Below are 25,461 nucleotides of genomic sequence, written 5' to 3' on the forward strand. Positions count from 1 at the left end.
GTAGATTAAAATTGTCTTTTCTCACATGTAATTCTTATTGTCTACCTGTCAAATATTTTAATAATAATAGTCGTAATTCCTCGCGGTCACATCGATGACATTGTTTCAAGAAGCTAATCCAAATTACAAACTTATTATTACTTTTGCGGAATGCAGATTGTAAATATCAATGACCAAAATAATGATGGGTTTAAATTTTATTAGAATTTTCGTTTGATTTTTCGCTTGATTATTGTTTACTAATCGGGGCATCACCTTTTTATATAATTTGCAGGATCAAATTTGGGGGAAATGACCTCATCACGAAAATCTGACCAACCACCTCTTCTTCACATATATGTAAAGATCATCAAGGGCTTTTTTTAACGAGAATAAATTATTTCGCGCAATTACTTGTTCCTGTAATACATGTGACATATTACTATAATATTACTGCGCATTTATTTATGATGCTACAATAAAGAAAAAATAATACACGCAAAAAAATTATAAAATGTCTGGTAAATTTGTCCCATTGATTTATTGATCATATGAAAAAACGATTTTTATTTTTATTTTTAATTCACAAAATGAACCGAGTTACAGTAAAAATTACCGAGTCCTACATACTAAGACCGAAAGCAATTTGTACAACTGAATAACAAAACACGACTGCCCTTTACAGAAACAGGGTGTTGCACCTTGATTGGAAAAAAAAAGGGAAGAACAGAAGGAAGATATGAAAAACATAAAATACATTTATTCTAATAATACTGTCACAGACTCATCACGTGATTTTCGACAGGAAATAATTATCCGTAAAATTAATTAAGTTGGTAGTACAATACCACAATTAGTGTTGATTATAAAAATAGCCGTACGACCGAAAAATAATACTGATGAATACTCATCATATTAATCAATTCTTTCGCATAAATTTTTTACTGATAAATTCTATTTTTAAATCGTCATTATAAGCCACTGATCAAGAGTCTATTTTATTATTAATCATGAAAGGTTTTACAAGTATATATATTATCCTCAAACTTTCTCAAAATATTCTCTCTCCCTAAAAAAAAACACTTCTTTAAAATTCTTTTTATCTCTTTACAGATTATCTCCCAAATAATGGTGAAACTAAATTGTTTACTCTTAGGACAGTCTTTTGATGATGCTTTTGTGGTTAAAATTGCTGATAGTAACGAAATTCGTCATTATTCGACCGATATTGATGATTTAAATATTTCAGAGCTCAAATTCCTTATTTGGAATAATAAACGAGATACGATAGAAATCAATGATCCTGACAATATGACGCTTTGGAAGGTTAACATCACTGAAGAGGAAGAAAGCAAGCTTAAAAATGTCGAAGCCAATAACATTGAAGATATTCTTAATGGCGAGAAGTTGAAACCTACTCGTATGTTTAGAAGATATTTTCCAAAAGGTATAAAGACTGAGGATGCGGAAAATATTCACGTCATCGTACAAGTGCCCGCTACTGGTAAGTGTCTCCCAATGGTTTACCTCAAATAAATTTGGTTTGCGTATTCTTTTTTCGATAATCGTTACCTTGGCATTGTGGCATATGTAATATTCTCTTCAAACTTGTGCAGGGAAAAGGTCAATAAGGTCAATTTCGCCTTTTGTTGAAACAAGAGATTCCAAGAAGGAAAAATTAGGTAAACTTTACTAACACGGGATTTAGAATGAGTCATCAGATTCCTGAAAGCTACGACATATTAATCATTATTTTTTTTACTTTTTATTATTAGATGAGGAATTTAGTAACATTTGTGAATTAGTCCAACACTTACGAACTAGCAAAGATAAGGCTATTACGGCAATTGACATCGATGTTGACGACATTAAAGTAGTGTCTTCGGGGAGTAAAAATACGCCATCCAATATTATTAGACATCCTGAAGACAAACTGCTTGCAGTGATTGAGAAGCCAGCAATGTATGTGAGAGAATCATACGAGGATCTTCGCTATCGATTGATCGAACTAGCATCTAGGGGTCCTAAGAATACCAAACACAAGTTCCTAGTGACCGGCACGTCTGGTGTTGGTAAATCATGCTTCTTGATTTACTTCTTAATCCTGCATTTGTGTGAACAGGATGTCCCGATCATTTTTCAGTCTCATAAAAATAAAGAAGTCTTCTACTGTTTTGAGAATCTTAATCTCAGTTCCGGGAGTTATAAAGACTTCTCAACTCACTGGAATTCCTCCGAAACGTGGTACCTAGCGGATGGTATTATATCTCCCGAGTTAGTGTCGGCAAAAACAGTTATTGCTTTATCGCCAAGAGGCGTAGCTAAAGATAAATTTCAAGAAATCGACAAGGATATTGTAAAGAAATTTAACATGTCACCTTGGACATTAGGGGAGTTATCATTTTGTCGAGAACATGTTTTCCCGGAAGTGCCGCAAGACATAATGCAAGAACTTTATTACAAGGCGGGCGGTGTGCCAAGATATGTTTTTCGGAGAGTTGAAATCTCATTGCATTATGGTTCTGATCCAAAAATAGACGTAGAGAGGCAGATGATTATATACGAAGCTTTTGAACGTGTTCAACAAGCTCTTTTGCTAGTTGAAGACTTTAGTGGCCTTTTGAATTGCTTCACCGAAAACGCCTATTTTATTCAGTATAGCAGTCGCCTTGTCCACCGATGGGCTGATTCTTCTTATATTGGTTTTCACCTCCAATGGGCTTCTCGTTATATACAAGATGAGATCGAAAAAAACCTAGATAAACAGTCATGGAAATCTCTTTTGGAAAAGATCCAAACGATGAAAGAATATCCCGCTGCTAGAGGACTTATGTTTGAAATGTTTGTAATACACCTTTTCCGGTCTTGTAATGAACAATTCCAGATGAGAGAATTGCTTGAAGACCCTAAGCCAACAAGTACTCCCGGACATAAGAAGTTTTCTTTAAATAAACCAGTAACCGCTAATATTCGAACTGCAGCTGAACTTGCAAGTAAAAATGATAACAATATTAACCTTCCAGACACAACAAATTTTGGTGCGGCCGATCTATTTTTAGGGATGTTAACAGTTTATGATTGGATGGTTCGAACCGCAGTTTGATCATAGGACCGGTTTCAGTTCAGTTCAAACGTCAAACCAAACCGAGACCGAACCGATAGAAACCGGTTTAGTGAACCGGTTTTAGATCGGTTCAATTAACGGTTACGTGTATCTGCACGCGTAACTTTTTACAATAAAAGAATAACGGATTTTACATTCTTACATTTTTTTATATCACCTTGCATTATTACAACTATGTCGGGAGTTTTTGAAAATGACGATAATAATTTATCAGATGATTCCTTAGCATCTGATGATGAAAGAATTATAAATAAGAAATTGTCAGCAGATGTTTGGGAGTTTTTTCAAAAAATTCAAGATGAGGAAAGTTGGTTAATTACAAACTATAAGTGTATTTTGTGTGCAAAACTTTATTCACCTGGTAATCCAACATCTACACTTCGACGTCATTTAACTAAAAAACATCCATCACATTATAAAAAACCTGAAACCCGCCAAACTACTTTACGTTTTAAACCTTACTCTCCATCAAAATCTAAACCTATCACAGATTCTTTGGTTGATTTTGTTGCAACTGATTTGCAACCTTTTACCATTGTTGAAAATCCTGAATTCAAATTATTAATTAATAAATTGAATCCCCACTATATTTTACCTTGCAGACAAACCTTAAAGGAAAAATTCATAGAAAATTATAAAATGAGAAAAAATGTGTTAATTAATGAAGTCTCACAAATTAACTCAAAAATCTCTCTTACTACTGATATTTGGACTTCAGAAATCTCAAAAGATTGTTATCTTGGAGTAACAATGCATTATATTAACAACAATTGGGAATTAAAAAATCTCTTACTTGATTTAATTCCTGTAAATGGTTCTCATACAGCTGGGTTAATTACTAGCAAGCTTTTACAAATTCTTGAAGAGTTTAGTATCAGTAATAATATTCTTGCATTAACTACAGACAATGGAAGCAACATGATAGCATGTGGTAATCAACTAGCAACTGAATTAGATCAGGAGTTTAATAATATGGCTTTTACTCATTACAGATGTGCTGCACATATTATAAATTTAGCAGTAAAAGCAGGAATGAGTCATGTTGGAAATGAAATCAAAAAACTTCGTCAATTTGTTGTTAAAATCAAGAATTCACCATTATTTTTGGATAAATTATCAGAAATTTGTACCCTTAAAAAAGTTAAATTTCTTAAACCAATTTTAGATATAGACATTCGCTGGAATTCCACATATTTTATGATTAATAGACAAATCTTAATGCAGGGTGTTTCAGAATTACTTGCAACAACAAATGTTGAAGAACTTGGAGATTTATTTCCAACAATATCTGAATGGCGACATATTAAGGTATTTTTTATTTTATAAATTATTATTTATTTTATTTTATAATTATATATTTATTAATTATTATTTTTTTTTTTACAGGAATTAGCAAAGGTATTAGAACCTATGTATGAAGCAACCAATTTATTATCATCATCAAAAAATCCTACACAAGGTGATATAAGATTGGTTTTTAATGGAATGTTTAAAAAATTGGATCATTATCAAAGAGGAAATCACCATACACAAAAGGCAATAGCATCAGCAATTTGTAATAAATTGAAAGCCTATTGGGACAAATATTTGAATCAATCTTCCATTACTTCTTCAATATTAGATTCACGCTACAAAACCACATTATTTAGTCATAATGATATAACTGAAATTATTAGTAAATTACAAGAATTATATTTGTCATATTTACCCTTAAATAATCAAACCATACCATCAGCACCAGCACGATCATCTCGTGATTATTTTCTTAATTTACTTAATCCAAATAATATTCGTCAAGAAGTATCGTATGATGAATTAGATCGATACTTAAATTCTCCAGTAGATAGTAATACAGGTTCTTTAATTTGGTGGAAAACTTATGAAAAGGATTACCCAGTACTATCTCAAATAGCTAAGGATTATTTAACAATCCAAGCAACGTCGGTTCCATCAGAAAGGGCATTTTCAATTTCGGGATTAACTATTTCAAAAACTAGAAATAGGTTAGATCCTGAAACGGCAAGGGCAATTATATGCATGAAAAATTGGATATCAGAAAAAGAAAGAATGGAAAATTGAATCAATACTTGCAATATGTCTTTTTTTTTTCCTTTTTTTTTACATTATGTGAAATTTTGTTGGTAATTTTTTTTCTTATAATAAAAAATTTTTTGACGATATACGATATATTTAAATTCATGATCTGCATTACACAATTTTGTATAAAATACTATAAATATCCGGTCTAAACTTCGGTCTAAACTTCAGTCCAAACTTCGGTTCAAACTCTGGTTCTAAACCTATAACGGTTCGGTTTTGTACTCAAACCACCAGTTTTTGGACCGAAAACCGGATGGACCGAACCGTTAACATCCCTATCTATTTTACACACCAGATACGATTTTTCAGGTTACGGTGTCCAATAATCATCCAATCAAACAAGCCGAGTTAGTTAGGATAGTTGAAAATATGCCGGCTTATAGAAAGAATGTGAATGCCCTAATTTATTTAGTCTTTGTGGTACCGGAAGATATATACGAGAGCTACAGGTATCAAGATATCATATCGTAGTAAAAGATCCGATCAGTAGGAACTTTCGAAGGGTCATAAAAAAGGACAAGAGACTCAAACATGTTCAACAATGGGTTTTAAAAATCGATACGATTAAGTCGACTACGCTTAAAGATACTATTAAACACAGTTTTGGATTTGGACCATCAGGAAAGCAAGGTTCATCAAAATAAAGATAAAAAAAATCCAACGTATAAATAACTTGTAGCAATTTATCAAATTTGATGAAATTTAATTTTATAGATATTTTATTGCAATTATATATTATAAGCATTTTATTATATATCCTTATAGGATCACACACTTTATTTTACATTTAACAAATACATTAATAAAATTAGATTTTTTATACAATAAAACCTTAAATACTGCCTAAATACTATACAATAAGTATATAATATTGAATAATTGAATAAAATAAAGTATTAAAAGTGCTATTGTCTAAATGGTTTAAACCATTTTTAAAATATGTTTTTTGCCATCCCTTAAATTCTAAATGCTACTTGTAAATCAACTCCTAACTCTAACTGTTGCATTAATTTATTTCGATATCCCCTTTTTTTGTTCTATATATTCATATATTCATTATCTTTTTTATTGAAAGTACTGACAAGCAAGTTCAACTACAATCAAAAAAACTTAGGCCACTATAATATTTATTGTAGGATTCAAACACCTTTCTATAATTTGAACAATAATGATCTTAATTCCAAATTGATCAATTCCATTTTTTAATATCATATTCATATAATACTGATATAAAGAACTGGAAAAGGATTATAAAAAACCATAAATCTAATAGTAAAATAGTAAATTTCAGATTCATAAATCCTTTTTTGTTATTGTATATAATTCCATAATAACATCAAACAGATTAATGTATCATCAGTTTAAAGGACTTAATTGTTACATCAAATATGATTGATCAGTTTAATTATATCTAAATTGCAATAGAAATCTTTAGATTAGCAATGTTATCCTGAAATTTGAAAAATGCATTTATTTTGGTAAAGTTTATTCAAAAAAATTAAGAAAATAAAATAACAGACTTATTTCCTGATCAGGTTTAATAAATTCAAAACTTATCAATTGGTATTTATCAAATAGTACAGACTGGTACTAAACTTATATATATGATTTTATATAAGTATCAATAAAAATGATAATTTTTATGATATATCCTAAAGTGTTTTATGCCTAAATTTGCACGTAATTTTTAAAAATAATATTTCATTATTAAATAAACTTATTAATAATTGAGATGGTACAATTTTTTTTTATATTAAAAGTCAAAATCATATTTAATTAATAAAAATAAACTTGACGTCCAATCATGAAATTTACTAGTGATACAACCAAATTTAATAATGATATTCATTTTTAAAATTTGCCAATCAGAAAAATATACCATATATAAAAATAAAAATTGACATTTTAAATATACTTTTTACTATTAAGTAAAGTTGTAGAGAAGATGAAATTACATGTAATATATAATTTTAACAACTTTATAATAAGTACATACCTAGTTTAATTTCAGAAATTTTTTAAAAAATACATAATTTAGAAATTTTAATATGAAAAATATTTGTTAAAAAAAAAATAACATTTTTCCAATAAAATTACTGATATTTTTTAAGTTAAATAAAAAAAACAGCAGGTTATTTAGTATAGTTTATCATATATAACAGTTTGAAGATAAAATATTAAAAATAATATTAAAATTTTATCATGTAGAAATACCCAATTATTTCATTATCCAGTGGTCATATAAGATTGTATAATAAATAGCTCATTAGATTCATTTTATCAAGACGCATTCAATAATATTAGTTATATGTCCATAATATTAATATACAACAAGTAATAATAGTTTAAAGATTTATGAATTTTTTATTGATAATTTACTATTTGTTGATGTTAAAAACATAAAAATACTGTTATTTGATTCATGATAGGACCCCAGACATCTCTTATAGAATTTACAACTGACTTTTTGCCAAAAAAGACCTAATTTGCTCTTTTTTTATTTTCTGTTTTTTGCGATTATCTCGGCATCCAACCCTTGTTATAATGAACTCTAAATTCCAGACCTTAACTTCGCTATAGGGCTATAGTGAAGATTTTAAGAGATTTGATTGGTTAATTCGTTATAACAAGGGGAAATTTATTATAGTTGTCTGAAAAATTCACTATATCAAGGGTAGTGATATCTGGCTAAACTCTTTTTACCAAAAATTTTGGTTTCGTCACCAACCAGTTTCAGTTTCGTCATTGACTAAACTATATAGTAATAATTTTTAAGTTTAAATTTTAATTATATAAAATTATAGTTTTATTATAAAAATATATAAAATTATATTATATATATAATAGTTTTATAAATTCCTTTAAAAAATATTATATTTTAATATAAATTTATTATTATTTTTTTTTATAAGTAATTATTATAATTAAAAATCCATGGAAATCTATAAAAATCCATGGAAATACTATGGAATATTGAATTTCGGCATTTTAACTTTTAATTTTAAATGTCTAAACTATTTCGGTTCAGTTTAGTCAAATAACTAAATATTTTGGTTTCGCCCAAGATCTCTAATCAAGGGTTTGATATATCAAGGTTTGACTGTATATCTACCATATATGAGTGAAGAAGCTTACTTCTGATAGTGCTAATAAGTAGTATTATTATCATTAACCCTACTACTACTATGGTTACTAGAGAAACTAGGAGGTTTTGGCAAGCTGGCAAAATGCCAAAATGGCAAAACTTTGCCGAAACTATATGAAAGAGTTGGCAAAACTCTGGAGAAAAGTGAAACCTGATGAAACTTATTATAAATGCCAAAACTGCTAAAACTTTGCCAAAACTATAATAAAACTATAGTAAAATTTTGGAGAAACTAATCGTAGAATTTTGGAGAGGTTTAGGCAGGCAATCTTAATTATTACAGAAGGGTATAATCTGATTTGTTTCTGCCTAGTGGAGATAGAAATAATAAATGTGAATAATTAGATTTAACTGTTAATGTTAAACTTGATATTCATTCAATTACTTTAGTGGTTAAGAATCTTTACCATGTTTAAGGATGCGGGCGAAACTCCATAGTAAACGCGAAACTTAACAAAACTATATTAAAATATTAATAAAAATTTGGCGAAACTTGACTATAAAAATCATATAAAATGACAAAACTATAATAAACTCTTATAAAAAAATTAACAAAACTGAAGTTTAGACGTTTTGCCAAATTCAAAAACCAGTTTAACCTGCAACCTTAACTATATTGCCATAAGTGCTTAGCTATGAGAATGCTTCTAAAACATAAAAAAAAAAGAAAAAAAAAATCTAAAATATAATAAAATTTATAAAATTTATAATAAAATAATATTTATTAAAATCACCAGTATATTTATTATAAAATCTGTTTAGAAAAAAATGGTGCAGAAAGTTAATACAATTTTAAAATAAACAATGATTCCAGTGATTTACTAAATTTAAAATTCCACTTACTTATAAAAATAAGTTATTGGAAATCTAAAATTATAATTAAGAATTTTTGAAAATTCTACTATATATAAATAAAGTATATCTAAAAAAGGAAATATTACATTAAGTTATTATGATTTTTTCCATTTTAGATTAATTAACCAATAGGATCATTACTAGTAAATTTGAAATTTTTCTTAGAAATCTAAACAGATTCTAATATAACCCTAAATTTTATTAGTAATTTAATCTTTTAAGATATTATTATATAAAAAATTTTTAAATATTTCAGTTTGAACTGGTATTTTGTTACTTTTAAATCTAAAAAATAAAGAAAATAAGTTAGGCAAAATGAAGATTATGTAAATATATAACAGTAAGTTTGTTAAAAAAAAAGCAATAAAAAAATATTTTTTTTTTTTTTAATGTAATAGCTAATGTAATCTTTCCAGACTTAAAAACAAAAAGGTAAGTTAAATAAAATGAAGATAATATGCAGCTAGCAATAAATTTGCTAAAGAGAAAAATATAACTTTTTTTTTAAAATGTAATCCTTGAACTTAAAAGAAAAGGAAAAAACTAATAATTAAAAGGTAATTAAAAAGGAATATTAACATTGTATTTCTTTTTTTTATAAGTGATAGCTTTTAAAAATAATTAAAAGGAAAGTATTTATATTACTGTTTCATTCTTTTATGTAAAAATCTTCAAATATTTCTAGAATGGAAAATTAAAAAGAAACAGAAATAATAAAAATTCTTTCTTTTTTTTTAATAAAAATTGTTACTTTAATTGTTTTAAAAGAGTCTTTTAATAAAAATCTTGTGATATTTTTTATTTTTTGTCAAGAGTTTTTGTAACTTAATTCAATTTGTTTGTAGAATAACTTGACTCTAATTGGTTAAAATTGATAATACTGAAGATTCTTTAAAATGCCTAATGAACAAAGTATTAAATTTATATTACATTTTTTCAATTTTAACAAAATTTAGGCCGGAATTACGATTTTGTCAAGAATCAAGAAAATTTCGGTTAGAATTATAAATTCGATTAACCTACATGTATAAAATAATAATATAATTTTTAATATGTTTATTATAACTGATAAGAAAAATTTGCCCCTTATGTTAGTGATCGATAACGTTTTCGATTCATAATGAATTCTCGAGATCCTAAAAAAATAGCAGCACAATCGAGATGGAAACTTCTCCAATCAGTGATTCTTTCTTCATCCAATACTCAAAATAAGAAAATTTTAATAAATTCAACATCAGATATTAATGATATTTATACATCTCAAATTTCACAAAGACAACATCGAGGATTTAACTTGTTTTCTCTCCAAAAAAAAGACTTAACGAGTGAAGAGTGGTTCACTTATGATCTTCATGATCATTTGACTTTAAATGTCCGGTAAATTGTGATTGATTCTTCTATATACTTGCAAAGTAAACTTTATTTAGAATCTTCGTTATTTCATCTATGTAACAGGATAAAAATTCCTAAGGCAATTGATTTGAAAACATCTTTTACTTCTGAATATTCAGGATTTTTGAATACAGGTAATATATGTATTTGGCCAGCAGAAGAGGTTTTGGGTTATTACTGTATGAAAAATGAGAAATTATTTAGGTAAGTTATTTTAACTCACTTTTTATTGATAAGTATGAATGCTAATATATCCATTTCTTTTAAGAAATAAAAATGTGTGTGAGTTAGGCGGCGGAATGTGTGCATTAGCTGGTTTGATAGTAGCTGCGAAATGTCATCCTCAAAGTGTTACATTAACAGATGGAAATCCTAATTGCGTAAATAATATCCTTTTCAAATAAAGATTGCACAAATGTGTTTCTGTTTATGTTATTCTTAATAATACTATTTTACACATATCCAAACTATCTTGAATTCGAATAAGGATCTTTTCTTTGATGTAGATATATGTTCCATGCAAATGCTTTGGAATAAGAATACGGTATATGACACTAAATATGATATAGTTATATGCGCTGATTGGTAGTTATCTAATATACAGTATGTTCTTGATTTGAAGAGAAAATGGTTCATAAAATATTAATTTTAACTTTTCAACAGCACCTTTGATAAAGAGACACATCACCACCTTCTTCATGTTGTGCGTTCTATCTTAAAGAAGCCAACCAGTAATGACAAGTCAGATGAAAGTTTGTTTATTTTATGTGCACCACATCGAGGTGATAGTTTACAAGCATTTATCACTTTGTTAGAATCTATCAATGAGTTTCGTGTTGAATTGTTGGTAAAATATGATGATAAAATCTGGCAATGTCATGAACGAAGTTTGAAAGAAGAACAAGGATACTATGATAAAGATATTCATTATCCTCTAATTATGTGTGCTTCTTGGAACTTATGAAACTTTGAAATTTTTGTAATAATAAAAAAATTTAACTGAATATTGAAATAACGAAATATTATTATTACAACAAATATTGCAATATTATTCGTCGTAATCGACATCAAATGTATCCTAAATAAACAGAATTAAACTTCTCATTTTTAAAAAAATATATATATAGCTAGCACATAACAAAATAATTTACCTTTGGCTCTTTCGGCTCTTGATCTTCTTCAAACTGAAGTGCATTATCGACGTGTGACATTATCGTTGTTATAGAATCCTCATCTGTAATATTCAACGGTAAAAAACTGACCATGTTATAGTCGTCAATCTACAAAAAAGGAATTTATGAATTAACAGTACATCAAGAAGATCTGAAATTTTGTAAATTTTTACTAACTAGTTGTACAATTGCCTTATTTAAGTCATGAAATCTCGAACTCATTGAGGCATTTGCTTTATCTGTTAGTAATAAAGGGTCAGGGTCGAAATATCTAAATCATGAATAATATTATAAATAAAAAATGACGCAAAGAATAGAATGAATAAATAGAATGATTTTTAAACCTTTCTAACTCCTGTTTCTTGACTTTTCCCAATAAATCCATCTTAGATAACACATTTATATGCGGTATCTCAAGACTGATCATTGCTGACATGGCACTCATCACTCCAGCGAAGAATTTTGAATTATCCTCAATAAATTGACTTTCCAACAAATATACCCCACAAATACGAAAATGCATTCGCTGTAAACAGTCACAAATACGTCTCATAATTGGAAAGTGAGTATAAAGTTCAATCTGACCTTTATTAATAAATAAAAAAAATCAGATAAAATGAATTGTGAACAATAAAGATAAATATTGTAAGAATACCTGGGCAATCGATGATTAAATAATCATCTTCGTATTCTCCTAATTCTTCTTCTAACCAATCCATATTATTGAGTAAGAATCTTTACGATTTAAGATAAATAAATTAGTTGTAAATATCAATATTAGAGAAATTATATGATTACATACTCTAGGCAATATATTAATCCTCCGTTAGGTCCGAATTGTAATTCTTCCATAACATCTTCCAAAGTGATTAAATCCCGAATGTCTTAAATTTTGTATAATTTGGATCAATCTCCCCAAATCTTAAATATTTGAAATTTTATTTCACAAAATACGAACCAATTGAAGGACTATACTCAAATTTCTCGGCAGCTGGATCAAGGTTCATTAAATGCACTGAACGACCAATATTCTGACAATGATTTATCATTGTAGCACAATAAGTAGACTATTCGACAAAATTTAAGTTTTAACATTATTCCTGATTCCAGAGAAGTTTAAAAGCAAATTTTACTTTCTGTCTAACCTTTCCTGTCCCTGCAGGTCCCATTACAAGCTGCACGAAACGTCCCCTGTCAGAATTAAAATCCGTAAATAATTATATAAGAAACATAGATGTTTTTACCTTTAAATCTTACATTATGTATTTCTTTAAAAAAAAAGTAATCAACAAAAGATCGTGATTTAAATTACATAATCAATATTTTTAATCAAAGTTTAGTCCGCTGATCACTGACTAACGTTCCAATAATCTGATAGTTTAAAATGTCAACAAGCAAAATATTTAGAGACGACGTCTTAAAAAACAAAGTAGCTTTTGTTACAGGAGGTAATTTATTAAGTCATAAAGAATTTAATTGATTTATTTTCATTAAAATATGCTTTTTAGGGGGAAGTGGTATATGTAGGGGAATGACCGAAGCTATGATAAGGCATGGGGCAAAAGCTGTTATCACTAGCCGAAGGTTTTGTATTCCTATGATTACATAAATTGTCTTTTTAATGCCAATTACATTGATATTGATATTTTTATCGACTAGTCAAGAAAGACTCGATAAAGCAGCTGAAGAAATGCGTAAACAAACAGGAGGAGAAATTCTGTAATTATTTTATTTTTATGATTATCTTCTACTTTCGTCTAACATAACTCACATATTTAGCGCAATTGCTGCTGACGTCCGTAAACCAGAAGAAATTATAAATGCAGTTGAAAAAGCAATCGAAAGGTTCGGTAAAATTGATATCCTTGTTAATGGAGCAGGTATGCGAACAAATTTATAAGCGTTTTTTTTTTTTGCGGATTTGTATCATCACGTGACATATCTTTTTTAGCCGGAAACTTTTTGGCACCTGTCGAAACTCTCTCTTATAGAGGTTTTCGTACTGTAATTGAGATTGATTTACTTGGAACTTATAACACGACAAAGGCTTGTTTTCCTTATCTAAAGAAATCAAGGGGTTGTGTTATAAATGTTTCAGCCATTCTTCACTATCAGTCTACAATCTATCAGGTAATATTGCTTAACGCTCCTAATCAATGTCAATATACAATATTTGTAAATTAAAATTAATTCCTTTATTCTTTAAAGTCTCATGTTTCAGCTGCAAAAGCGGGGATTGATGCTTTGAGTAGGGTGGGTAATGTTATTTATTATAAGTTTTTTGTACTTTAATTTTTAACACAATTTCTTAAAATTACAAGAATCTTGCAGCTGAATGGGGACCTCATTCAATTCGTGTAAATAGCATTGCTCCTGGTATAATCGCAGAAACAGAAGGTCTGGCAAAATTATTACCTTCAGCTGCCGCTGGATCCGTTACGGGAAGCATTCCGCTTCAAAGAATGGTAAATATGGAAAGATGAAAATATTTCATAACCCATTATATTATATCCTCTTACTTTTTCTATTCATTAGGGAACTATTTCAGATATTGAACAGGCAACAATTTTTTTAGCGTCAGATGCCGCTAGCTTTATAACTGGTCAGATAATTGTTGTAGATGGGGGTGAATCTCTTATGAGAGTCGGTGTTTTACCTTATCCTGAGAGTGTAATTGATCCTACTAATTTCTCAACAAAGAAATTAGGTGTTAAATTGTGAGACAATTCAGATAATATATATATATATATATATAAAATATAAATGTCTAATTCTTCTTTCCGAAAAAATTTATTTTGTAATTAGTACAATATGCTACAATTTGAAAAAAACATGATTGTTGGCTGAATTTCCTCAAAGAAATAAATTGTTTGTAAAATTGTCTTCAATAAATAAAAAAAAATCAATTGTCATCTCTAAACTCACGAAACAGCAAAACACTATTAATCGAGAGATGAAAAGAAATTTTGTTTCACAAACATTTTTTTCAAATTTGATCAGTAAAATTTGATAGTTGTATGTAGTTTGTTAATGTATTTTAAAAAAGCTCATTTCTTAACAAATAAATTGTTATTTGGATGAATTTAACGTAAGAAATTTGGAAGTGAATATAAGAAAATATAACTAAAAATAAAACATATACCTATATCTTCTACATCAGTACGTTATCAAAAGGAACACCTTTGACATCTTTACCTCTCATCGACTGTTTGACATTATATTCAAAGTTTTTTCTGTTTGTTCTCAAATCCTCGGCCGCATCTAAAAAAAAGACAAGGTTAGAAACAATTTATTTTTTATACAACCATCTTTTTCTTCCGAAATTAACTCAAAGAACACCTCTATGAAGTAGCTTTAATTATTACCTTTATTGAGGGGATCATCAGCATTTGGTTCCAAGAACAAATATTGCAACCCTACCAACACAGAATTCAAATTCAAGACAGGTTTCCAATCTTCGCGGAGGATGTTTAGGCATACATTTCCCTCAAGATCGATATTAGGATGATAGATCTACAAAGTAAAATCAATTTCAGCAAGAACAACTGATAGATAACAAGAGACAAAGGATTGGTTTCTTCTATTACCTTTTGGGAACAACGAACTTTTGGTGGGTCATGAGGATAATTATTGTTTATATTAAAGGTAAATCGAAACACGCCACCTCGATAGAATCCTGTTACAGATAATATTAGTAATAAATAACAATAAACCTAAAAGAACATATATAATGACTCAAATCATACCTTCGTCGGGTGTTATAGACAAGTTGAAATTAAGAAGATCTGACTCATCGGGAAAACTCATATGCATCGTGTCGGGAAGAGCAAGCTCAGTCAAATCTGGAAAGTCAAAAAGAATAGAAATAAAGTTACCTTATCGGATATTTTATGGAAAGGAAAAAGAATAACATTGAAGCAAGTAGGAATTCCTCTTGCCAGTAGGGCGGAAAAAATTAAGCTGCGGATAATAGAGGGTCAACAGACCGTGAAACTATGGGCTCAACGATTCATCAAAACTAATTAAACAAAATAGAAACCAGACGGAATTCTTTAAAGAAATAATTTTACCTTTTTGAACACGAATTTGAGCCGCGCTGACTTTAGGCTTCTTTTTTTCAGCTGCAGAATTATCTTTCTTGATCGACCAGATTTTTATCATGTTTGAGAAGTGTGATTGAAAAGTGAAAAGTCTAATGTCTCTAGTATAGTAACTGATGTAAGAGTAAATTGACTTTAATTCAACTTTGATAAATAAGAAATATAAAAGAGCTACCGTAAATATACTTACCGAGTTATTCGAGTTATTATTACAAAGAATAGAGAATTCTTTTGTTTAATAAGAAAATTATTATATTATATACGATAACGAGCATTACCGTGTGTAACCATGCTTAGTAAGCAAGTTTTACTAAAATTAAGTACGACGTTAATACCGATACCTTTTCAAGAAGTTAGAGATATACTGCATCATTTGGTATCAATAAGAAAAATGTTCTATTAACCGTACCCATTTTACCTCTGCCCGTTTAAGTGACAAAAGGCGAAAGTCTTCAGTGGTAAGGTGAGGTGGGTTTTTGTATGGATCTGAAAAATTCCTGCACCTAATGCACCTAACTTTCAAATTTTATAACATTATTTATTGTACTTTTTTTTCATCTCACGTGACTTCGTTTAATTTGTTGACACTCTTATGATAAATCACAATATAAACTAAAAGCTAAAAAGTTGATAAATACTTCAAAAAAGATGCATTTCTTTTTATTTTAACTAATTGATTATGTCTTTGATTACTAGATATAATCATTTGATAGCCATTTTATTCAGATGCTTTATCACCTTATCTTTGTTATTAATAAAGAACTGGCTATATATTGTACCGTTCTTTTAAGTCAGATCGGGTTAGATGGTTTACCCGACCCAAATTTTTTAGATCAACCCGACTTATCAGGTCAGTTTTGAAGCTCTACAATAAATAAATACAAATCTTTTTTATTAAAGCTTACAGTATAGCTTTAATGTCTATTCAAATTTAATTGCTTATTAGTTTGACTATTAGTGAATACAAGTATCTTTAAAAACTAAATTTAATAATAATTTACTGTTTTCTATATTTTATATTTAAAATTTTATTATAAATAGTATTAGAAAGACAAAGTTAGTATAGGTTATAAGTAAATTATATACTTAAAGTATTATTTCTACCAATAAAAAATTAACTTTATTTTTATGGATATTGCTAAATTTCACCAGTGATTGTTACCACTTAATTCCAGCCAAAAATTACAATTTGGCTAGTTTAAAATGCTGATTTATAATTTTGGCTAGAGTTAAAAAATACTGATTGCAAAATTTTAACTTTAATAATAAATATATTAACAAATATTGATTTGACAATTTTGAAATTTTGAAATTTTTGTCAAAAAAAAAACTTTTAGTAAAGTAAAAAATGAAAAAATCAAAATTTTGCATTTTTTTTAAAAAAACAGCTTTTTTAATAGAATTCTGCTTACTTACTAATGCTTATTGATTTTTTGTTATATTGCATCATAACAAATCACTAAAAGTAGTTTATCGGTCATAATATATTCAGAAAAATATACATATTATCCAAATTATTTTGAGTTGTCATAATTATAAGTAAAATCAAAAATTCAATTATAGTATCCCAAATTATTTTGGCATTTTACATAGTAAATTATATAACAAATTGAATGAATTACAGCATCCCAAATTATAATTATAGCATTCCAAAATAATTTGGATAGCATATATACAGAAAAGTATATAAAATATATATATATTTTCAAGTTATCAAATTATCTTCATAAAACTTATACCTTACTCTTTTAGTAACTTATACTTTATTCTTGCACTTCTTTTTATTTATTAACTTTAAAAACATGTTTATTTAACTAATAATAGGATTTCAAAATATACATAAAAAGGTCAGATCTGAGTTTGCGTACAACTAGCCAAAAAAAACATGAGAATCTTTCCTTTTTTAAATAATTCCCAGTAAAAAGATATTTTCTTTTCTGGTCACTCACCAAAATTATCATAATTCTGGCTCTGAAAGAATACATACAGCTATTAGTAAAAAATTTTTGGCTGCCTCTAACTTTTCTATATATATTTTGGGATCCTCTAATAACTTTACTGAAAATTTTGCTAAAACATTTTAAAATGGATTTTACTTAATTTGATAAAGATTCAGGTTTTAAGACTCTTAATATTTTTTTGCAAGATAAATCTTATTATTCCTATGAAAAGTTTTTATACTTAAAATATACTTAAAATTTTATTAAAATATACTTAAAATAAGTATCAATTTTAATTTACGATATACTTACAATATACCTAAAATGTATCTAAATACTTTTAAAATATACTTTTAATGTACTTATTTTTTGCCCAAGTACTTAAATTATATTTAAAATATACTTAAACTAGAATTTAAGTACAATATAAATGTATTTTTTACATGTTTAAAATATTCTTAAAATGCGCTTAAAATTCAATTTAAGATATTTTAAGTATATAAAAAATACACTTATATCGTACTTTAATTTTAATTTAAAGATATTTTAAGAATATTTTAAACATGTAAAAAATACATTTATATTGTACTTAAATTCTAGTTTAAGTATATTTTAAGTATAATTTAAGTACTTGGGCAAAAAATAAGTACATTAAAAGTATATTTTAAAAGTATTTTAGGTACATTTTAAGTATATTATAAGTATATCGTGAATTAAAATTGACACTTATTTTAAGTAAAATTTTAAGTATATTTTAAGTATAAAGACTTTTCATAGGATATATTGAAGATTACAAACTATTTCAAGCTGATGTAATCATATATTTGGAAATTTGTTTAGGCGTAATTTAGTGTAATATTTTGGAGGTAATGTAAAATTTCAAAATATTACACTAAAAACGTAATATTACAAAAGTTTACGCTTTTAAATTTGAATAATTATAGTAATTAATAATAACTTGCAATCTACTGATCCAATCAAGACAATCTATAGCTTATTGGAATCAACTCATCAAGATGAATCAAATGGTAGTAAAATCACATATTTACAGTTGATAAAACGCTCTATAGTATGCAATAAAGTTTTAAATTAATAGAAAGTTATCTATCAAATGTAAAGATGTGATTTTACTACCATTTAATTTGTCTTGATGAGCTGATTCCAATAAGCTATAGATCGTTTTAATTGGATCAGTAGATAGCAAAATATTATTAAATTACTATAATTATTCAAATTTAAAAGCATAAACTTTTGTAATATTACGTTTTTAGTGTAATATTTCAAAATTTTACATTACCTCTGAAATATTACACTAAATTATGCCTAAAAAAATTTCCTGATGTATTCAAAGTTTCAGATTTTACTAAATATTTCTATGCAGTAATATTATAATCATATTGCTTTTTATTTTGATTTATTTTTTTTACTTTTTAATAAAAAAAAAATGTATTATCATATATATGGATTTGATATTATTGAAATTTTAATAGAAGAGAAGAAAGAAGATAATAATAATGTAGATTTATTTAGTTCTGATGATGAAAAGAAAGATAAAGAAACTAATTATCAAAAAACAAATAGACTTATTGAATATTAATGTAAAAAGAAAGCTAAACTAAATGTTATTGCTAAAAGTATAGTTATCCTGGACGTTATACTTTGAAGTAATACTACTGCTAATTTAATTGAAATGGAAAAATATATAAGAAGCATTGAATTAGATGATCTTATATAGGAGAGGCTTCTAAACTTATTTTTATTAGCTATAGTATTAATAAATTGCAAATTTCATGTATTATAAAAGATGATCAGTAAAGTTAATATTAATGATTTGAAAGAAAAAATTACAGAATTCAAAAAAATCCAAAAAAATTATAAATTATTTTTTTATTAATATAATATGTTCAAATAGGTTAACTTCTTAACTAAAAAATTTTTTTATATAATCTGCATAAATTGTCATAATTTACTCTATAAAAAATAAACTATCTAAAAACTTTTTCTAATTCTTTTAGCAATTCTCAATTAGGAAAATTGATTTCTTCTTGAGTTCTTTCATTTAAAATTTCTCTGAATTTTAATCATTGTTTTTTTAGTTTTAAAAGAATAAAACTCAGTTATTTTTTTTGCTTTATTGAACTCAAAAGAGATATACCATTTAACTAATGGCTTTACTGAAAATTTTAAATAAAAATACTAACTAACAGTCATTGATAAGCAAGCATAAGCTACTCCTAGCAAAAATATACTATCTCAAACCAAATTTTTGTTATTGAATATCAACCATCTGTTATTTATTGAAATTATTACATTTTGCATATAATTAACATCTGACTTATTTTTACTAACCTAAATATTATTTTGTGATTTTTGCGGATCCAATTATAAGGTCTGACCACAATATAAATATCTGATTAAATTTTTTCCCAAAAATCTAAATGGAATAATTCTCTTGTAATTCTATAAAATATTTTCTTTAAAAAAATAAAAATCTTTTTTTATGTTAATCAATAAACTTCAAAAGCCCTTAATCGGTTTTCAAATTATTAAATTTGTTATTAAATGTTGTGCTTATGTAACTTAATTTATAATTATTTAATCTTCATTAAACTCGTCTATCCCACTTTTAGATGGGTTTGTTGATACTTCGTGATTTTTCTCAATAATCAAATCTTCTTCATTACTAGCTACTTTCACTGTCCTGATTCGGGCAGGCTCGTGATTTTTGATAGATCCCTATATATCAAAATTTAATGTAGTTTACCCGCGTATAAAACGCATAAAAATACATTCAACCTTAAAAACTAAAATTTACCTCTATTAAACACATAGCCAATGGATTAAGTATTTTCTTCTGTATTAATCTGTTAAGTGGTCTTGCACCTATATAAGAAATAAAAGTAGTATAATAATACATGCGCGGTATGAGAATTCAAAATTTATAACGTACCATATACAGGATCATATCCTTTTTCGGCTAACCAAGCTTTAGCATGTTCATCTACGTCGACTTTAATATGTTTATCCTTTAGACGCACTTGAACTTCTCGTAAACGTACGTCAACGATATCTCTTAAAGCCATACGAGTAAGACGGTTGAAGACAACCTAAGTTAAAAAAATATATTTTTTTATTTATTTATTTAGTTAACATCGCAGTAAAATGAACGAGTATTTTTAACAAAAAAATTTACCATATCATCTATTCGATTAACAAACTCTGGTGGGAAATGCCTTCTAACAATATCTAAAACAGCAGATTTAGTCAAATCGCTTACTTTTCCCCCTTCCGTGATATCTGATGCTGCCAAAACATCTGCACCAAGATTACTTGTCATAATGATAATGGTATTTCGAAAATCTACCTTTTTAAATTGAGTAGTCAATATACGAACAATAAATATTTGATATTTATTATGAATTATCTTAAATACTACCTTTCGGCCTTGAGAATCAGTAATAAAACCATCATCCAAAATTTGAAGTAAAAGGTTGGCGACGTCTATTTATCAAATAAATAAAGGTAAAGTGCCCGATTTTGAAATAATTACAATATTGAAATCTTACATTTTTAAACCAACCTCGATGTGCCTTTTCCATCTCATCCAGAAGAACGACAGCAAATGGTTTTCTTCGAATAGCCTCAGTAAGTTCACCTCCTGTAACATGAATTGCATAAATAGGAAACATGAAATTAACAAAAATCGGGAGGGAAGATAAAAAATTATAAAATGGAAAATAATAAATACCCTCTTCATACCCAACATAGCCAGGTGGAGCGCCGACTAATCTCGATACTGCAAATCTTAATAAAGCGACAATTTTTAACTTTTTTTTTTAAAAAAAAAACTAGTTACTGCACGTAGAATATATAATACCCACTTCTCCATATATTCACTCATATCTACGCGCACAATAGAAGACTCTGTATCAAATAAAAACTCTGCAATCGCTTTACATAACTCCGTCTTTCCAACACCGGTTGGTCCCAGAAATAAGAATGAGGCGATTGGTCTGGAGGGACTTTGTAAGCCTGCACGACTTAGTCTTATTGCCTCTGAAACAGCTTTTATCGCTTCGTCCTGCCCAATAACGCGTTGTGAAAGTTTTTCCTCAATATGAAGTAACCTATCCCTTTCACTTCGTAACAAGTTATGAATGGGAATACCCGTCATTCGAGATACTACTGCTCCAATATCATCAGCTGTAACTCGTTCATGTATTAGTGATTCGGAACCTTCTTCTTCACGATCTTGAGGAAGCTTTTTCTCTAAGTCTGGAATAATGCCGTAACGCAATTCACTAGCTCGGGTGAAATTGCCTTGTCTTTGGGATGCTTCTAGTTCTATTCTTGCTTGCTCTAATTGAGATTTAATACTTTTTATTTCACCCAACTTAGCTCTTTCTTCCTGCCAAAGTAAATTAAGCTTGTCTGATTCTTTTTGTTTTTCATCCAGTTCTTTTTGTAGTTTCTCTCTACGCTCTTTAGATATTGGATCTGTCTCCTTCCTCAATGATTCCATTTCTATGCGAAGAGTAATTATTTGCCTGTCAAGATTTTCGATTGCTTCAGGCTTACTTTCTTGTTGAAGACGAAGTTTTGAGCACGCTTCGTCGATTAGATCAATGGCCTTATCAGGAAGGAACCTATCAGTTATATATCGATGAGAATATGTGGCAGCGGCAATCAAAGCTGAATCCGCAATGCGGACTCCATGATGAACCTCATATCTTTCTTTAAGACCCCGTAGAATTGAAATTGTATCTTCAACGGTTGGTTCTACAACCATAACTGATTGAAATCTACGCGCCAAAGCCGGGTCCTTCTCGATATACTTGCGATATTCGTCAATGGTAGTTGCACCACAACATCTTAAGGTTCCTCTTGCCAAAGCAGGCTTAAGCAAATTTCCAGCATCTATTGAACCTTCAGCCTTTCCCAGTCCAAGTAAATTGTGTAATTCATCAATAAATAGAATTAGCTTTCCTTCGGACTCCTGAACTTCACGCAATATAGTTTTGAGACGATCTTCAAATTCGCCCCTAAATTTTGAACCAGCTATGATAGAACCAAGATCTAAAGCTATAACTTTTTTGTCTTTGATACTTTCAGGAACTTCACCATTTATAATCCTTTGGGCAAGGCCTTCTGCGATCGCAGTTTTCCCAACACCAGCTTCGCCAATTAACACAGGATTGTTTTTTGTTCGTCGGGACAATCTGATCATTACTAATTAGAACCACTCAAAAGAATTGATTTCAATGAAAAAATCTAAAGATGGGGGTACTTACACTTTATTTTGAATAAATAATAATTAGCCAAGAAATTTCTCGAATTGTTACAATAAAAAGACATTTAAGTATCGTAAAGGCTAACCCTGTATTGTGCGCCTGATTTCTTCTTCACGGCCGATTACGGGATCTAATTTACCTTCTGCTGCAAGTTTGGTTAAATCATATCCAAACTCTTCTAAAGCTGAACCTTTTTGTGTCGGCGGTGCTTGGTTACCAAATATCCCACCTACAAAATTATTAAAAAAGCAGTAAACAGCAAGTCATTGCGTATGCACATAAATAATTAGGATAAATAAGTTACATTCTTAAATACCTGGTGCTCCATGTGTTCCGTCATAAAATCGTTTAAATATAAATTTTGAACGAAAATTCGCATGCAAGGTGTTGGAAATTTGAAAAACTTGTTTTTTATTCTTAATTACATATTTATGAAAATTTCTTGAACTCTGCGCAAAGGCAGAATGCTTCGATAGAGCAGGACAATTTTTTAAAGAAGTACTTGTCAAATAATTGACTTGACGTGAAATATAAATTGTCTTTTGCACAAAACGAGACATTGTTCATTCAATCATTATTATTAATCAAGAAAATTTATCAGAGATAATTGTAGATCATTACCTAATTAAGTAAAAAGCATCTTTTAATAAAGTCAGGGGGATATAGTTAGTGATATAGTTTTGACGCGTTCCCTTTGTTTGCTTTGTTTGAAAATCAAATGTCACAAACAACCGCTGTAGAACACATTTCACTCAAGGAACTTCCACCACACGTAATTTCATACCTTTCAAGTTATCCCCCTTCTGAAAGATGCAAAATTACAAAGAAACTTTTGGCTTATGCCGTCAGCAAAATAGAGGTTAGTGAGCTCTTGTAAATACACATACACTTCAGGAACTCGAGTTTATTTATATTCGTTTGTGGTCTAGCAAAAGTCTGAAAGTCTGCAAGAACCAAATAGACATTATCAGCCATCTGATTGGTGGAGTCATGAAGAATATAGAAGAAAAAAAAAGAATAAAAAGTCTTCAGGAGTGCCAATTGAAGACCGGTGTGTGTATCGGTTCATTTGCCATTTTACTGTTTTAATTAAGTGAATTCGAGCGAATGGTTAATTATAGTCCCAAAGAGAATGGTTGACGAAATGACTCAGACGTCCGATGCTTATGTTCGTACTCCTGAAAAGATGCCCAAAGGCACTCGTGGATATAAAAAGTTATTTGCAGGTAAATATTATAGATGAGTGGTATGGTATTTGGAAATAGCTTAAACTAAAGTTAGTAAATAATATATTTGTAGAACCTCCACGTCATAAATTGTTGGGGCATAAGAAGCTGATTGGTTCTGAATTGTAATATGGAATATACAATCGTGTTTAGCGTTTACTTCTCTAGATATTTATTTACATATTTTTTTTTTTGTAAGTGAAAAGACTACAGTTATATCAGTAAGTTCATCAGCTGAACCTTCAAGTTCTGATACAGAAAATGAAGATGATGTTATGGTTGATAATATGCATAAAAAGGATCCTTTTTTCGTCGCTTCAATTAAAAAATCGGGGACGAATTTTTTGAAGAAGCAACAACGTAATTATTATTTTAATTTAAAGATTGCATATTAGACTTTTTTATATATCGATTCTTTTTCAGAAACAAAAAGATTCGAGTTTTCGCCACGATCACCTCCGACACCTCAGACTCCAACCCAAATTTACATTGTCAAACCTGGTAATAATGATGACGGCTTTAGTGAGCTAGCACACAATAATTTTATCTTGAAAATTTCTAATGAATTTTTCCTGTACTTTGTAGATAAACATCAATCGACACACTTATTAAAACATAAACGGACAGTAAAGTTAGCAAGTAAAAATTCCTCGAAGGGTAAGGATAAGGGTATGTAACATCACAAATATTTAGCTTAAAATTTATTCTCAAAATAATTAATGTTTCTTTGGCTGAATAAATTCAAACAGCTACCCCACGCAGTCCTCCAAAGGTTAAATATAAGACTACAGTCGAGATTGCTGATGAATTTCTTGAGAGTACCTTCATGGCTTACCTTGAACCTCCACCTAAGGAAGATGATGACTTGGAACGTAATAATGATTTGGAAGAAATCATTTACAAAGCTAGACAAAAGGTATCGGAAAAAAATTATTTACATAACTAATTTCATTTAGATTAGCAGAACAATTTTTATTGTTTAAAAACAAGTTGTTGCTTTGTATAAACGTAAAATATCAATTTTAAAGTCTAATACATTACAATACTATTACAAAATTTGATGTCGCCGATCAAAATTATCTAACCAATCAAATCAAATGTCAAATTTTTTATTTGTGTTAATAAAAAAAAAAATGA

At 28.4% G+C, this 25,461-nt stretch overlaps 9 protein-coding genes across 9 annotated transcripts; 4 read left to right on the forward strand and 5 right to left on the reverse strand.

The window, feature by feature from the left end:
• Nucleotides 1–1,107: 1,107 nt before the first annotated feature.
• On the forward strand, nucleotides 1,108–3,082 carry OCT59_021724 (uncharacterized protein; the record flags this gene model as incomplete). Its single annotated transcript, XM_025333688.2, has 3 exons — nucleotides 1,108–1,483; nucleotides 1,596–1,661; nucleotides 1,755–3,082. The coding sequence occupies 3 exons, from the start codon at nucleotides 1,108–1,110 to the stop codon at nucleotides 3,080–3,082; spliced, it is 1,770 nt and encodes a 589-aa protein (XP_025178254.2).
• OCT59_021725 (uncharacterized protein) lies at nucleotides 1,194–1,848 on the reverse strand (the record flags this gene model as incomplete). Its single annotated transcript, XM_066146706.1, has 5 exons — nucleotides 1,194–1,315; nucleotides 1,398–1,477; nucleotides 1,552–1,586; nucleotides 1,677–1,711; nucleotides 1,797–1,848. The coding sequence occupies 5 exons, from the start codon at nucleotides 1,846–1,848 to the stop codon at nucleotides 1,194–1,196; spliced, it is 324 nt and encodes a 107-aa protein (XP_066005815.1).
• A 7,221-nt stretch (nucleotides 3,083–10,303) lies between the features above and the next one.
• Nucleotides 10,304–11,612, forward strand: OCT59_021726 (uncharacterized protein). Its single transcript, XM_025317421.2, has 5 exons — nucleotides 10,304–10,580; nucleotides 10,659–10,799; nucleotides 10,864–10,982; nucleotides 11,054–11,180; nucleotides 11,259–11,612. Exons 1-5 carry the CDS (start codon nucleotides 10,324–10,326, stop codon nucleotides 11,557–11,559), a joined length of 945 nt encoding a protein of 314 aa, XP_025178255.1. The 5' UTR covers nucleotides 10,304–10,323; the 3' UTR covers nucleotides 11,560–11,612.
• Nucleotides 11,270–12,956, reverse strand: OCT59_021727 (uncharacterized protein). Its single transcript, XM_025317422.2, has 8 exons — nucleotides 12,913–12,956; nucleotides 12,726–12,834; nucleotides 12,570–12,651; nucleotides 12,423–12,502; nucleotides 12,112–12,352; nucleotides 11,945–12,038; nucleotides 11,747–11,875; nucleotides 11,270–11,673 (listed from the first exon to the last, which is right to left on the reverse strand). The coding sequence occupies exons 1-8, from the start codon at nucleotides 12,934–12,936 to the stop codon at nucleotides 11,644–11,646; spliced, it is 789 nt and encodes a 262-aa protein (XP_025178256.1). The 5' UTR covers nucleotides 12,937–12,956; the 3' UTR covers nucleotides 11,270–11,643.
• Nucleotides 12,957–13,135: 179 nt separating this feature from the next.
• On the forward strand, nucleotides 13,136–14,690 carry OCT59_021728 (uncharacterized protein). Its single transcript, XM_025323281.2, has 8 exons — nucleotides 13,136–13,215; nucleotides 13,276–13,351; nucleotides 13,427–13,486; nucleotides 13,547–13,647; nucleotides 13,719–13,897; nucleotides 13,976–14,020; nucleotides 14,089–14,232; nucleotides 14,303–14,690. Exons 1-8 carry the CDS (start codon nucleotides 13,152–13,154, stop codon nucleotides 14,486–14,488), a joined length of 855 nt encoding a protein of 284 aa, XP_025178257.1. The 5' UTR covers nucleotides 13,136–13,151; the 3' UTR covers nucleotides 14,489–14,690.
• OCT59_021729 (NEDD8-conjugating protein ubc12) lies at nucleotides 14,528–16,280 on the reverse strand (the record flags this gene model as incomplete). The annotated part of the gene is made up of 8 exons (XM_025326017.2): nucleotides 14,528–14,581; nucleotides 14,910–15,028; nucleotides 15,133–15,280; nucleotides 15,355–15,443; nucleotides 15,514–15,609; nucleotides 15,838–15,980; nucleotides 16,058–16,095; nucleotides 16,233–16,280. The coding sequence occupies 7 exons, from the start codon at nucleotides 16,278–16,280 to the stop codon at nucleotides 14,919–14,921; spliced, it is 672 nt and encodes a 223-aa protein (XP_025178258.2). The 3' UTR covers nucleotides 14,528–14,581; nucleotides 14,910–14,918.
• A 3,399-nt stretch (nucleotides 16,281–19,679) lies between these two features.
• Nucleotides 19,680–23,034, reverse strand: OCT59_021730 (chaperone ATPase hsp78; the record flags this gene model as incomplete). The annotated part of the gene is made up of 8 exons (XM_025317423.2): nucleotides 19,680–20,543; nucleotides 20,623–20,690; nucleotides 20,758–20,914; nucleotides 21,001–21,171; nucleotides 21,244–21,308; nucleotides 21,388–21,465; nucleotides 21,556–21,611; nucleotides 21,689–23,034. 8 exons carry the CDS (start codon nucleotides 23,032–23,034, stop codon nucleotides 20,403–20,405), a joined length of 2,082 nt encoding a protein of 693 aa, XP_025178259.2. The 3' UTR covers nucleotides 19,680–20,402.
• A 60-nt stretch (nucleotides 23,035–23,094) lies between these two features.
• OCT59_021731 (uncharacterized protein) lies at nucleotides 23,095–23,663 on the reverse strand (the record flags this gene model as incomplete). The annotated part of the gene is made up of 3 exons (XM_066146708.1): nucleotides 23,415–23,663; nucleotides 23,184–23,327; nucleotides 23,095–23,099 (listed from the first exon to the last, which is right to left on the reverse strand). Exons 1-3 carry the CDS (start codon nucleotides 23,656–23,658, stop codon nucleotides 23,095–23,097), a joined length of 393 nt encoding a protein of 130 aa, XP_066005816.1. The 5' UTR covers nucleotides 23,659–23,663.
• A 111-nt stretch (nucleotides 23,664–23,774) lies between these two features.
• OCT59_021732 (uncharacterized protein) lies at nucleotides 23,775–25,405 on the forward strand. Its single transcript, XM_025317424.2, has 8 exons — nucleotides 23,775–23,957; nucleotides 24,028–24,151; nucleotides 24,220–24,324; nucleotides 24,398–24,449; nucleotides 24,524–24,684; nucleotides 24,748–24,825; nucleotides 24,910–24,993; nucleotides 25,074–25,405. Exons 1-8 carry the CDS (start codon nucleotides 23,817–23,819, stop codon nucleotides 25,268–25,270), a joined length of 942 nt encoding a protein of 313 aa, XP_025178260.1. The 5' UTR covers nucleotides 23,775–23,816; the 3' UTR covers nucleotides 25,271–25,405.
• The last annotated feature ends 56 nt before the right edge of the window (nucleotides 25,406–25,461 follow it).

This window comes from Rhizophagus irregularis, chromosome 30 (genome assembly GCF_026210795.1).
Source record: "Rhizophagus irregularis chromosome 30, complete sequence".
Taxonomy (NCBI): Eukaryota; Fungi; Glomeromycota; class Glomeromycetes; order Glomerales; family Glomeraceae; genus Rhizophagus; species Rhizophagus irregularis.

Coding starts and splice junctions, on each gene's coding strand:
- OCT59_021726 (XM_025317421.2), top strand. CDS start 10,324: ATGAATTCTCGAGATCCTAAAAAAATAGCAGCACAATCGAGATGGAAA. Junction 10,983..11,053: donor AAATCCTAATTGCGTAAATA/ATATCCTTTTCA, acceptor ACTATTTTACAC/ATATCCAAACTATCTTGAAT. Junction 11,181..11,258: donor ATAGTTATATGCGCTGATTG/GTAGTTATCTAA, acceptor ACTTTTCAACAG/CACCTTTGATAAAGAGACAC.
- OCT59_021727 (XM_025317422.2), bottom strand. CDS start 12,936: ATGGGACCTGCAGGGACAGGAAAG. Junction 12,835..12,912: donor GACCTGCAGGGACAGGAAAG/GTTAGACAGAAA, acceptor TTTGTCGAATAG/TCTACTTATTGTGCTACAAT. Junction 12,652..12,725: donor TGAGTATAGTCCTTCAATTG/GTTCGTATTTTG, acceptor ACAAAATTTAAG/ACATTCGGGATTTAATCACT.
- OCT59_021728 (XM_025323281.2), top strand. CDS start 13,152: ATGTCAACAAGCAAAATATTTAGAGACGACGTCTTAAAAAACAAAGTA. Junction 13,352..13,426: donor GCTGTTATCACTAGCCGAAG/GTTTTGTATTCC, acceptor TTTATCGACTAG/TCAAGAAAGACTCGATAAAG. Junction 13,898..13,975: donor ATCAGTCTACAATCTATCAG/GTAATATTGCTT, acceptor TATTCTTTAAAG/TCTCATGTTTCAGCTGCAAA.
- OCT59_021732 (XM_025317424.2), top strand. CDS start 23,817: ATGTCACAAACAACCGCTGTAGAACACATTTCACTCAAGGAACTTCCA. Junction 24,325..24,397: donor ATATAAAAAGTTATTTGCAG/GTAAATATTATA, acceptor ATATATTTGTAG/AACCTCCACGTCATAAATTG. Junction 24,826..24,909: donor AATTTACATTGTCAAACCTG/GTAATAATGATG, acceptor TGTACTTTGTAG/ATAAACATCAATCGACACAC.